The sequence below is a fragment of the Garra rufa genome, chromosome 6, assembly GCF_049309525.1.
Source record: "Garra rufa chromosome 6, GarRuf1.0, whole genome shotgun sequence".
In the NCBI taxonomy this organism is placed as follows: domain Eukaryota; kingdom Metazoa; phylum Chordata; class Actinopteri; order Cypriniformes; family Cyprinidae; genus Garra; species Garra rufa.
Window position 1 is genome coordinate 17784866 of NC_133366.1, and position 13434 is coordinate 17798299.

Consider the following 13434-nt stretch of genomic DNA (forward strand, 5'->3'; position numbering starts at 1 on the left):
TTCCCTGTATTGTTTTTATTGTAAGCTAATATAGATTGTGTAAAGCTTTGTAGTTCTTCCAAGGAACCTTTTAAAGTTCTCTCAACCTGTAACTCAAATTGACTCAGCTTCCCATAGATGATATCAGTCATGCTCATCACCGCTCAGATTAGCTCTCCAGAGTTTTTTTTTTTTTCTCTCTCCACCTGCTGTTCACACGCAGCGTTTGCACCCCACCCAGATCACTGGTGCTAATGAGCAAATGCTGCGTGAACTCACAGAAGTAGTTATTTATACACTACGCTACTGATATCTTGATAAGTTTCACATCTTACAATAGAGCTTCTATGTTTAACAGCGAATAATAAAATATCCTCTGTGACTTCAGAGTAGTATCTCCAGCTGTTTTATAAAGTTCAGTGTAGGTGTAAGATATTAATAATCTTATTTTAAAGCCAGTTAAGTGTGAAGATGCAGAGAAAAATCTGTTTTGTTTTGCTTTCATTATTATTTTACTGTATCTAAATCATGGTTTTACTGTGATGTTCTTTATTTTAAATATTCATATAATTTATAAATATTTTTCCCCCAACCTGTACCATAACATTTTTGGTAATCATGGAATATGATTGCAATGACCATATACACTACCAGTTTTATAAGGATTTTTTTTTTTTTTTTTATAAAGAAGTCTCTTCTGCTCACCAAGCATGCATTTATTTGATCAAAAGTACAGCAAAAACAGTAAAATTTTTAAATATTTTTACAATCTAAAATAACTGTTTTCTATTTGAATATATTTTAAAATTATTTATTCCTGTGATTTCAAAGCTGAGTTTTTAGCATCATAACTCCAGTCTTCAGTGTCACATGATCCTTCAGAAATCATTCTAATATTCTGAATTGCTGCTCAGAAAACATTTATTATAGAACATCATTTATCTGAAATAGAAATGTTTTGAAAATTTATAAATGTCTTGATCATCTCTTGCTACATAAGTATTCGTTTCTAATTCAAAAAAAAAATCGAATTATTGAATTGTAGTCTGTAATGTTACAAAAGCTTTTTATTTCAGATAAATGCAATTTTTTTGATCTTTATATTGAAGAATAAGAATCCTGAAAAAAGTACTCAACTTTTTTAAAATATTGATAATAATAATAATAATAAATGTTTCTTGAACAGTAGATCCGCATATTAGAATGATTTCTGAAAGATCATGTGACACTGAAGACTAGAGTAATGATGCTGAAAATTTAGATTTGATCCCAGGAATAAATTACTTTTTGAAATGTATATTCAAATAGAAAGCAGTTATTTTAAATAAAAATATTTTGCAATATTACTGTTTTGCTGAATTTCAGATCAAAGAAATGCAGGCTTGGTGAGCAGAAGAGACTTCTTTAAAAACATTAAATGTTACTGTTTAAAAAAACTTTTGAATGGTAGTGCATTTACAAATAAGTTTTAATACCCTGATTTGTTTTGCTTTTTATTTCACTTTATTTTGATCTATAATTAAATTGCATTTGAATACTTTCATAAAGTAATTTTAAATTTGTACTTTTTATTATTTTTTTATTTAGTGAAGTAATTTACTTTAGTTTTTTCTTGTTTCTTTTTTGTTGTTGTAAAAATTATATAAGATTGTACAAATATAAATCAATTTACACTTTTGGACATTTGTTGTGATTTGTTTTTAATTAACTGGAACATTTCAGTACTTAATAAACATGTTCCCATTGCTGACTACCATGGTACTGTTGCAGTGCTATTTAGTAAGGGCTTAGGCATTAAAACACTGAATTTGTTTCCATTTGTCAGATAGTGAAATGGCCTTCAAAAAGGCCAGCGCAGCAGAACGGACAGTTTTTTTTTTTTTTTAGTTGCAGTATTGTTTCGTGGAGCCACTTTTGCTTTGAATAGTCCTTGGCTCATTCCTTGTTGTGTCTGCACTCGTCGTTCCTGCCTCTACACGATCTCTTCTCACCCAGCGTCTGAATCACTCTCCTATCTGTGAGCTTGAAACCGGTCTGGTTTCCTCTGTGTGTTGTCACTCAGCAGTGGCAGCGTGATCACGCCTGCGTCTGAAGCGCTTTGTTAGCACCTGTCTCGCTCGCGTTCTCTCTTCGCGGTTTTTATTCTCTGTCGTGTTCTCTCTACCTCTCACATTTCTTTTCCTGTCTCTCCCAGTTACGGTTTCTCGATTTAGCCTGCCGCATGGGTCACATGGTGCTCACCTTCTTAAGCTATGTATTTGTGTCTGTGAGGAGCGCATGGTTGTGTGTTTTCAGGGCACGTGTGGGGTGCGCGAGGCGTTTGATCTCATGATGTGTGCGAGTGTGTAACCCCTGTCCTCTTTCTCTCAGTGTGTATGGAGCAGTGTGAGAATGCCGCATCTCTCCTGGCCTCCGTGCGAGAGCAGGAGATGCAGTTCGAGCGTCTGACTCGAGCTCTGGAGGAGGAGAGGAGGAGCGTGGGGCCCTCCGGTACCCTACCCCGCCCCCTCCCCACCCTGCAGGTAACGCCCTCCCAGCCAATCACGCAGCAGCAGGGTTCCCCGCATCATCACCCATGCTGCATCACTCTGCACCAATGCGTCCTAGTTGGCACCTCAAGGAGCATGGCGATTAACCCATCCTTCACCGTTGTTCAATGTCACCAGAACCCACTTTGTGCATCCTTTCCTCTCGTCATCAATCACCACCCACCCTTTATCATCATAATGCGCAGTTGCTCTGCAGTTTACTACAGAATACTTCGTTTTGAAGTCACACTTTCCTTGCATGTTTCTTCATGTCCCCATTTTGTCACCCCATTTTTCTCTATCTTTTGAATGTCAGCCCTTTTGGTTCTCACAAACGCATGTCTGTACATGTGTCATTAACCTGTCTGTTTGACTTAGCGGTATGACTATTCTTCACCCAAGAGGAATTTTTTCCCCTGTTTACTCACTGTCCTCATGGTGAATGTCTCAGTTATCACTGAAACTTTCTCAACACCAAAACCCCCTTCCGCTGATGTCTGTGAGCGGAGAGATAACAAACCGGTTTAGTAAGATGAGTATCCCTTGTGTGTAGAGGATTTCAAAAAGCTCTATCTTATGGTTGCAATTGCTCAATGCAAACGTGTCAAGTATCGTCTTAATCTCAGCTTTCTCAGTTTACTTCAGTGTTTAGACTAGAGGGCGACTCTGATTGGTTGCATGATTCTGCTTCGACACTCTCCCTCCTTCAAGGGCGTCGACTGCGTGTGATTTTTCAAATGGTTTGAAGGTTTTATTCAGTTAGTTGCATACACAAGTTTTGTTTCTCTTGGCACTCAGATATGTCAGACAAACAGTCTCACAAAATTGGAAGGAATACATCACCTAAAAAATCAATATTCTGTCATTTATACACTCTGGCTGAGTAAATTAACTGATGTTTTAGTATTATTTATATGCTACCATTATAGTACTTATGTGTTGAATTGGCTTTATTTGTTTTTAATTTTAATTTAAGTTTGAGTAGTTTATGTGCTTTTGTCATTTAATCTTTTTAATGTATGTGACCCTGGACCACAAAATGTAATTAGAACAGATATATTTGTAGCAATAGATAATGATACATTGTATGGGCCAAAATGATAAATTTTTCTTTTATGCCAAAAATCATTAGGATATTAAATAAAAATCATTTTCCATGAAGATATTTTGTAAATTTGCTACCGTAAATATATCAGTAACATGCATTGCTAAGAACTTCATTTGGACAACTTTAAAGGTGATTTTCTCAATTTATTATTATTATTTTTTTTTTTTTTTACACCCTCAGGTTCCAGATTTTCAAATAGTTGTATCTCAGCCAAATATTGTCTTATCCTAACAAACCATACATCAATGGAAAGCTTATTTATAACTGGTTTTGTGGTCCAGGTCACATGACTTTTTAATTGTCAGTTTAGTAACTTTAGTACTTGATCTGCCAGCATTTCTAATTTTGAGGTTTTTAAGATTTTCACCTAATATGTACATTTTATTTCAATTACGAAAGGTGTAGTTCTAATAGTTTTAGTTAATAACGGTAGTTTTAAACTCTTAATGCATAAATTCTTACATGGAACATGATCTTTTGCAGGATGTCTAGGTTGTACTTTATTTATTATAATAAATAGGGACTGTTTTATTTGTTAATGGGGACCTAATAGTCCAAAATTAATATAAAGCACCATAAACACAGTTCATACATTCTGGTTGCTGCTTTAAAGGGACAGTTCACCCAAAAAATGAAAATTACCCCATGATTTACTCCTTCTTAAGCCATCCTAGGTGCATATGACTTTCTTCTTTCAGATGAATAGAATCTGAGTTATGTTAAAAAAAAAAATGTCCTGGCTCTAAGCTTTATAATGGCTGTTGAGATTTTGAAGTTAAATAAAGTGCATCCATCCATCCATCATAAAAAGTGCTCCACATGGCTCCAGAGGGTTAATAAAAGCCTTCTGAAGCGAAGCAATGCTTTTGTGTAAGAAAAATATCCATATTTAAAACTTTTTAAGCCATAATCTCTAGTTTAATTCACAAGAGAGTGTGGTTCCAGCAGATGATGTAGGCGTAGCGTTAGCTCCAGTAAGAATATGCTAGTCTTGCGAGAACCAAGTTTTGTTGATGGCAAAAGAAAACAAGTCTCCTCTTGGCTTGTATCAAAATTCTCCAATATTTTTCGTTGCAAATCCTAATTTTGTGCTTCTAATTCGTGACTGATGTTTTGCTCTCCCCTCTGCACTTTTGTGTTCGCCTATGTCATCTGCTGGAACGTCACTCTCTTATGAACATGTGTAGTACAGTTAGGGAAAGCTAGAAGTTACGTTTAAGTTTTAAATATGGATAATTTTCTTACACAAACACATTGATTAGCTTCAGAAGGCCTTTATTAACCCCCTGGAGCCATGTGGAGCACTTTATATGATGGATAGATGCAGTTTATTGGACATCAAAATCTCAACAGCCACTCACTGCCATGGCAATTTTATTTTTTGGGTGAACTGTCTTTTTTTTTATGTGTTTTGACACCAATTTCAAGTTAATTGGAAAGTGTTCCATCTGTCATGGCTTTCAAATATCATTTTCACTTGTGTAGCTTTTTAAATATGGAGCAACAGAACCAATGCTGTTTGGCCTCATTGACATCAAACTCTGTACAACACATCTTGATGCTCCACATTTGAATTCACCACACGAATGTGAATGATGCTGAGAACTACAGCAGAAGCATTGAACTTTTTATTATTGGAAAAAGTATTTCTTAAAAAAAAAAAAATCTCTCCCAATCTTTTTCTAGCATTCTTTAACACAAAGACAGACATGTATGTAGAGATAAGCTGGTTAGCAGTGCTTGGAATGCTACCATCACACGTATCTGCTCTCTGTTGACATAGTTGTGTAGATATTACCATGCTGAGCAGGCTCAGTTCCTACCTGCTGACAGGTTCCCACAAGCCCGCCTGTCAGCTAAGATTACCATCTACTTTCGCGGCTCCCTCTGCGGACTGGGAATAGTACAGCAACCCACTTCCCCTGGTTTGCGCATAGAGAATTTGTGCTTCAAGTGTGAATGGTGCTGCATGCCATTGTCATGTAAAAGCATGAGTAAAAGTATCTGGTAGCGGTCAACCCCCTCTTATCATTCCTGGCATTCATTTATTCATCCATCATTCGTTTCCGCAACCCTGTCATGTTGCTCTTGTGCAATGGTCTCATTAACTTAAGTCATTTAAGTGTTGCTTATCCCAATGCATCCTTTGCATGTACGTCCATAAGGTCATGTTTATACCTTACAGTATTTACTCAAGGTCCTGCTACAATTTGTGGTCTCTCTATATGTTTAGCATTGTTCACGACATGATTTATTTATTTTGTCTGTTGTAATTTTTTTCTCTCTCTCTGTTTCTTTAGAACGGCCGTGTCACTGGTGATGCAGAGTTAGAACGGCTCAAATTAAGCGAGGGATACATAAACGGGACTCAGGTTAGTATGGAGCATCCGCAATTAACTTTTTCTTTTTTTTTTCAATGTTACAGTTGTTCAACTAGATTTTAAAATCTAAATGATTCAGTTAAGATAATATTTTCACACTTAATTCTTCTTTTTGCACTGACTTGTTATTGTGTTGTCATTAACTTCCACCTGCGAATGCTCCAGATGGTGTGTTTGTGTGGACACACTTCCTGTTCTTGGCTTATGCTCACTATTGTTCTTTGTTTGTGTCGGTGCTACAGTACAGGATGTTGGACCCTGGTCATTTTGTTGAGTCGGTCACAGTCGAGGAGGACCCCCACGAAAAGATGCCTATTATTTCAGTTGAAACCAGTGACGATGGCACCACACGTCGCACTGAGACCACAGTAGGTTTGCTGTGTATATCCAGTCTAATTGAACTGACACTTGTTTTTCTAGTTGGAAAGATAATGTTGCCACTTGGTTTCTCTTATCAGGTAAAGAAGGTCACAAAGACGACTACCACAAGAACCGTCATTCCCTCAGTCTCCGACACACTTTCCCTGGATGGCACTGGTTCAGTCACCGGGATTCCCAGTTGTAATACCCCAATGGACCGTGTGTACAGGCCACCGGGTGGCCCCATGGACTACCCCACCGCTACTGTACCCCGTAACTACCACTATGGACCACCAGGCTATGATGATTACCGCAGCTACCCTGCTTCCGAAGCCTACGCCAGTCTCAATCGTGGGACGCGAATGGATGACCGCTACAGGTCTGTGCCTGTTGTGTTTGCGTTGTATGAGATCAAGCATTGTCAATGGACAAATTAATTTACCCGATTGTTTTTCTTTAGGCCTGTGGATGGCTATCGCACGCTGGACTCTGCTTATCGCACCCACAGTCGGCCACAGTTGGACCCGTATGCAGCCCAGCCCCAGGTAGGACGTCTGGGCAGTGCTATGGAGATCTCAGGCATGCAGCGTTTCGTACCAGAGCCATACGGACTGGAGGATGATCAGAGGAGTCTGGGATACGACGAACCTGATTATGGCATGGGACCGCACATGCATTACAGCACAATGCCTCGGTTGGCACATGCACACCATGCTCCACCTCCACGCCGGACAGGGTAAGTGTCTTCTGTTATGTTGAGAAAAACATTTTGATTGGGAAAGGTATTAAAGGGTTAGTTCATGCAAAAATTAAGTTATTGACATTAAATACCCTTGTTATTCCAAACCCGTAAGACCTTCGTTCATCATCGGAACACAAATTAAGATATTTTTGATGAAATCAGAGAGCTTTCTGACTTGTGTTTACAGCAACGCAGTTACCACATTCAACAGTTGAAACAACTGTCACATGGACTATTTTAATGATTTTCTTTCTACTTTTCTGGGCCTTGAATGTCTCAGTTGCATTGCTGTCTATGCTGGGTCAGAAATCTCTTGGATTCCATAAAATATATCTTAATTTGTGTTCCGAAGATGAACAAAGGTCTTATGAGTTTGGAACGAATTTAGACAGAATCTAAATATTTTTGATTGTCTTTAAACCCTTTATGGACGCTTTAAAGGAACAGTCCACCCAAAAATGATCTTTACTTGTGTATATGTTGTTCCAAACTTGTCTGTCTCTCTTCTGTAAAACAAAAAATATTATGGGAACTTTGTCTAGCTACCAGTTTTCCTCAAAATAGTTTTTTGCTTTCCACAGAAGGCAGCGGTAAAAAAAGTCGAATTAAACTGCTGTTTGTTTCGTGTAGGTCATATGAGGGCACACTGGATGGTGATATGAGTGGAGCTGGCGATATGTATTATTGGGGAGGAGGAGCTCCGCTGGCTCAGGGAGAGAGAGGCAGCATGGCATCATTGGACAGCACTCTTCGTAAAGGCCCTGCCCCCACAGCATGGAGGCAACCAGAACTTCCTGAAGTCATCGCTATGCTCAACTACCGCCTGGACCCTGTCAAAAGCAACGCTGCAGCATACTTGCAACATCTCACTTTTAAGAACGATAAGGTTAGTGTGCACTTACACAATATGCTGGGTTGCCTTGCCCACATGTATTAAACGTATAATACAATACTAGTCAAAAGTATGGGGTCAGTAAATGTTTAATACAAAAAAAAAAACTAATATTGTGGACTATGACAACTATTTTCTATTTTAATACATGTAATTTATTCTAGTAAAGCAAAGCTAAATTTTCAGCATTATCACTACAGTTTTCAGTGTCACATGATGCTTCAGAAATCATTCTAATATGCTGATTTGGTGATGATAAAACATTTCTTGAGCAGCAGTGTTGGTAACAGTTGTGCTGCTTAATATTTTTGTGAAAAACTTTTTTTGAAAAAAAAAAAAGCATTTTTGTAACATTTATAAATCTCTTTACTTTCTCTTCGCTGTGTCCTTGCTGAATAAAAGTATTAATTTAAAAGTTGCTCAACTCCAGTTTTTTCCCCCTGATTTCCTGTAGTTCCGTCACTTTAAAAAGTCACTCAAGTGACATGCTGTAATATGTATATTCTATGCACTCAGTCTTTTCTCTCTTGCAGGTGAAGTCAGAAGTTAGACGACTGAAGGGAATCCCTGCTCTCGTGTCCATGCTGGATAACCCAAAGAAGGAGGTGCATTACGCAGCCTGCGGAGCTCTCAAGAACATCTCATACGGACGAGATCCAGATAACAAGATAGCCATAAAGAACTGTGACGGAATTCCCGCGCTGGTGCGGCTACTGAGGAAGACGAGAGATCAGGACCTTACTGACACCATAACAGGTACACGGCATTTATTGGTGGAAATCAAGATTAAAAAGTTATTTTTATACTATCAGAATCACAGTGTAACAATTAGCTGCAGATGTTTGTTTTCCATGTTGTGACATCCGAGAGAAGCAGATTAGCTTGCAGTCAGATATAAGAAAAGGGTGGGGTTTAAGCAGACTAAACGACTAAAAAAAAGCCTACCATACATCGCCAGAGAGAAGTCAGTTGTTTAACTAACCTCTTGATTTAAAAATGACAAGTTCAAAGTTTATAAAAAGGGATAAACTGGTTAATACTGGTTGTTAAAACTGGTTGTCTTTGTTTGTATTATTGTATATTCAACATTTTTTTAATGTTAAACACATTTATGATTAGGGTAGGGGAAACGGTTATTCAGAAATAGTTCCTATTCTAGCTGTGTTTTTAAAATTCACATTTTTAAACATACAAAACCAGCCAGTTTATAAAGGACCACCTCCATCAGGCCATCCACCGATTAAAAAATTTTAATGTCTAAAATGTTGTACACATACTACTAATTAATTCTCGAGCGATGATGAATTAAATTGATCAAAAGTGACAGTAAACCCATTTATAAGGTTAAAAATATTTAAGTAATTGCTGTCCTTTAGAACTTTATATTCATTAAACAATACTGAAAACATTTATCAAATCTTTCTCAAAAATATAAAGCAGTTTCAACAGAAACAGGAAGACAGGGTGGGACATATCCAGCAGTCCCACCCCTTTTGTAAATGGCTAATAGCATTTCTTTTATATCACAGCTTGAGCCAGAGCCGTTGAACCGTATAACATCCACAATCATGTCTATATTGCGTTATCTATATATAATATAAAAAATAGCATTCGGTGTACAATTCAAATGTGTCCGACACCTTTTCTGTGCTATTGACCATCGTTTCTGTGACACAATGCAAAATCAGACTACTTTTGCCCCAACAGAAAGCATATTTACACTGTCTGAATTGTTCCCTGTGCCCTATAATATGCACTACGTGCCATTCACCTTACAGAAAACATTCTGTGAACAAGTGACCGATTTCAGCCGCAGCTTTAGCATCTATTTATAGTGTATGGGGCAGGATGTGTGGGATTCTAGAGAGCATTTGATTGGACAAAATTTGAGAAGCTGAAGTGATGTCATCAATCATTGATCCATATTTGCGGAAGTAAGAAACTAAGTTTTGAATGCTTATAATATAATTTTGATAATTTTTTTCATTGTTTTGTAGCACACCAGCTTATAAATTGCTTTAAGGCTAACATTTAGACTAAAAGCCAAGAAACTTCAATTTTGATTTCATGTGGACTTTACATTTATTTTATTTATTTATTTTTGAAATTCCTTTTCATGCTGACATTAGTTTTGGGTGAGCACGAGTGGTCAGACAAGACAAACTTTCGTTTACATTAACTTGTAACTCACGTTTCGTTGTCTTTCAGGCACGCTGTGGAACCTGTCGTCTCACGACTCTGTGAAGATGGAGATCGTGGACCACGCGCTGCACGCCTTGTCCGACGAGGTGATGGTTCCTCACTCGGGTTGGGAGAGAGGGAATGAAGGAGGAGAGGAGAGCTGCAAACCCAGACACTTGGAATGGGAGACGGCGCTCACCAACACCACCGGCTGCTTAAGGTACCTCACGTTAATGCATTTGGCAGATGCTTTTATCCAAAGTGGCTTACAGCGAATTCAAGGTGTACATTTTTCAGGCTGAGAATCAAGAGCTGTTAAGCCACATTAACACGGAGAGATGGGCAGAGGAAAGGATTAGCATGTATTGAGAAGGGACAGTTTTATGATTCAGATTAATGAAAGGCGTTAAAGGGAGGAGGGGTGTGCCTCAGTGCTGCTAAAGAATTCCTGTCAAGAAAGTTTGTGTGTGTGTGTGTGTGTGAGGAAACTGCGTTTTATGTGGAAGAAAGGAGGGAAGTGCAAAGGAAATGATCTTGAATTGTGTTTGCGAGCAAGAACCTCCGAGGCTGTGAAAGAACCAGGACAAAGTTTGGACAAAGGAGAGAAATGTGATCTTTGAATCCACTTATTTCCCTTGAGTGGTTCTCTTTGAGAGTGTCCCTTACTTCTCCCACTCGCCTATTAGGCTTTTAGAAAGCACTCGGTTCAGACGGAGGAATGGTTTTACACCGTGATTCCATTTAAGTAGAGCTAACATTGCCTTGCCTTTTTTAACCCTCATGTTCTCATCCAACCTTTAGCTTTTCAGATGCCGTTTGTTTACGTTTGCTTAATATGTTTTAGGTGATAACCTGAAGCTAAGACTTTGTGTGCATGCCAAACGCTGCTAAACATTAAACAGGCTGTGTCCTAATTAGTTGCATGACGTTTTGCTTTCAGGAATGTGAGCTCGGAGCGAAGCGAGGCCAGGAGGAAGCTGAGGGAGTGCGCTGGACTGGTCGACTCTCTCATGTACATCGTCCAGTCACAGATCAACTGTAAAGATGTGGACAACAAGGTAACCGCTGAACTTTGACCTTTAGGGTTTTGTAAACTGCATTTTTCATACAGCTCTTTTATGACAGGGAAGCACAGGACAAGAGCGTTTTAGGGAAGAGCAAAGGGGGAAGAAAGCATTGTTGGTCATTTTTATTGCATAGTGAATATTTTTTGTCATATTTAAATGCACTGTAATAATACAGGTTGGGGAATGGTTATTTAGAGCTATTTCCCTTTTGTGGCTGTTTTGATAGCTGTTCAAAACATTGGGACCAGTAAGATTTTTAGTGTTTTTTTTTTTTTTTTTCTTAAGTTTCTTAAGCTCATCAAGGCTGCATTTATTTGATCAAAAATCCAGAAAAAAAGGTAACAATGTGAAATATTGTTTACATTTTCTATGTGAATATATTTTAAAATCTAATTTATTCCTGTGATGCAAAGCTGAAATTTCAGCATCATTACTCCAGTCTTCAGTGTCACATGATCCTTCAGAAATCATTCTAATATACTGATCTATTATCAATGTTGAAAACAGTTGTGCTGCTTAATATATTATAATATAATATAATTATATTTTTTCAGTATTCTTTAATATATTAAAAAAAAGTTTGTGGGCAGTATTTTTTTTTCTTTTTTGAAAGAAATTAGTACTTTTATACAGCAAGGATGTGTTAAGTTGATAAAAAGTGATAGACAAGACTTCTAATTAGGGGCCAAGCACCAAAGGTGCGATGGCACCTATTGTATCCGTTGGCGTTATTATTATTCCGCTTCTTCCTCTTCCGCCGCAAGTCTATGGCAGCCCATAGAACCGCTTGCGGGAAAGTTGTATAATTTGGCACACTAATAGAGGACAGTCTCAACTTTAACCATAGCAAGTTTGGAGTCTCTAACTCAAACTCTCTAGCGCCACCACTTGTCCAAACTTTCACTTTCTTTTTGCTAATAACTTTTGAACCGTAAGCCACAAAATCAAAATTCCCTGAATCCTTGGGTCATGCCGAGTCGAATGAACACCAAATATCAAAAATCGTAAGGATTAGTTTTTTTTCTATAATTAATTGTTTGTAAAACTTACTTTTTCAAACTCGTCCTAGACGGTTTGTCTGATTTTCACCAAAATTGGCTCAGATCATCTTCAGACCATGATGGCAAAAAGTTATGGAATTCAAGTTGATTGGACAAATTGTTTTTGAATAACATGCAAACGAATTCTACGAAAAGCGCGCAAAAATAGATGTGAGGCCGTATCTCGGCAACGGTTTGTCGTATTGAGACCAAGCTTGGTGTGTGTTATTACAAGCATGACCTGAGGCGTCCTGCAGTGTTTCGTCACAGTGCCACCTAGTGGTCAGGAGATATGAAAAATGGCTATTTTTGCTTATAACTTCTCAGTGGTTTGACCAAAAATCTCAACGGGTCTTGTTAGATTCGGAGGAGCATGCCGAGTCGACCCATATCCAATTTTCCCATGTCAGCCATTTTGGGTGTCGGCCATTTTGAATTTAGCTTTAAAATGCTGTATCTTGAGAACGGATTAACATATCGTTTTGACAATTACAAAAATGTTCGGCACCATGCCCTGAATGTACATAAAAATTTTGGGGCCAGCGCCACCTTGTGGTCAAAAGTTATAACGAAATTTCGAAAAATGCTAATAACTTCTGAAAAAAATGGCTTATTGTAATAAAAGTGATCTCAAAATATTCCTTGGGTCAGACCGAGAACATTGATACCAATTATGCCAAAATTGGCCTAACTTCCTGTTCGCCATTTTGATTAATGTAGAAAACCTACTTTTTCGAACTTCTCCTAGACCGTTAGTCGGATTTTCACCAAATTTGAATCGGATCATCTTCAGACCATGCTGACAAAAAGTTATGGATTTCGTGTCGATATTCGAAACCATTTTCATTTAACGCATCAACGAATTTGCAGGTAAGATGCCAAAGCGCATCGGAAGCTGTATCTCTGCAAAGCTTTGAGATAATTGCACCAAATTTGGTATGTGGCATTACCACCTCACACTGATTACACCACATCAATTTGGTAGCAGCGCCACCTATTGGTCAAGAGTAATGAAACATTCATTAACCATTAGTTTTAAAATGAACAAAAATGCTAATAACTGTAGATAGCATTAGCCTATTGTAATGAAACTGGTCTCAAAATATTCCTTGGGTCATGCTGACAACATAGATACCAATTATGCCACAGTTGGCCA

General features: G+C 38.0%; 1 protein-coding gene across 6 annotated transcripts in view; it reads left to right on the top strand.

Annotated features, from left to right (window-relative positions):
• ctnnd1 (catenin (cadherin-associated protein), delta 1) overlaps positions 1–13434 on the top strand; it is a 44856-nt gene that overhangs the window by 12996 nt on the left and 18426 nt on the right. For 5 of the 6 annotated variants that reach the window (XM_073841536.1, XM_073841535.1, XM_073841540.1 and 2 more), the window contains exons 2-10: positions 2350–2501; positions 5916–5987; positions 6239–6364; positions 6455–6735; positions 6817–7092; positions 7729–7984; positions 8524–8746; positions 10199–10391; positions 11112–11229. In XM_073841536.1, the coding sequence (XP_073697637.1) occupies positions 2355–2501; positions 5916–5987; positions 6239–6364; positions 6455–6735; positions 6817–7092; positions 7729–7984; positions 8524–8746; positions 10199–10391; positions 11112–11229 (1692 nt within the window). In that variant the 5' untranslated portion in view covers positions 2350–2354. The remainder of the gene's footprint in view (positions 1–2349; positions 2502–5915; positions 5988–6238; positions 6365–6454; positions 6736–6816; positions 7093–7728; positions 7985–8523; positions 8747–10198; positions 10392–11111; positions 11230–13434) is intronic. The other variant, XM_073841541.1, reaches the window with a different exon arrangement.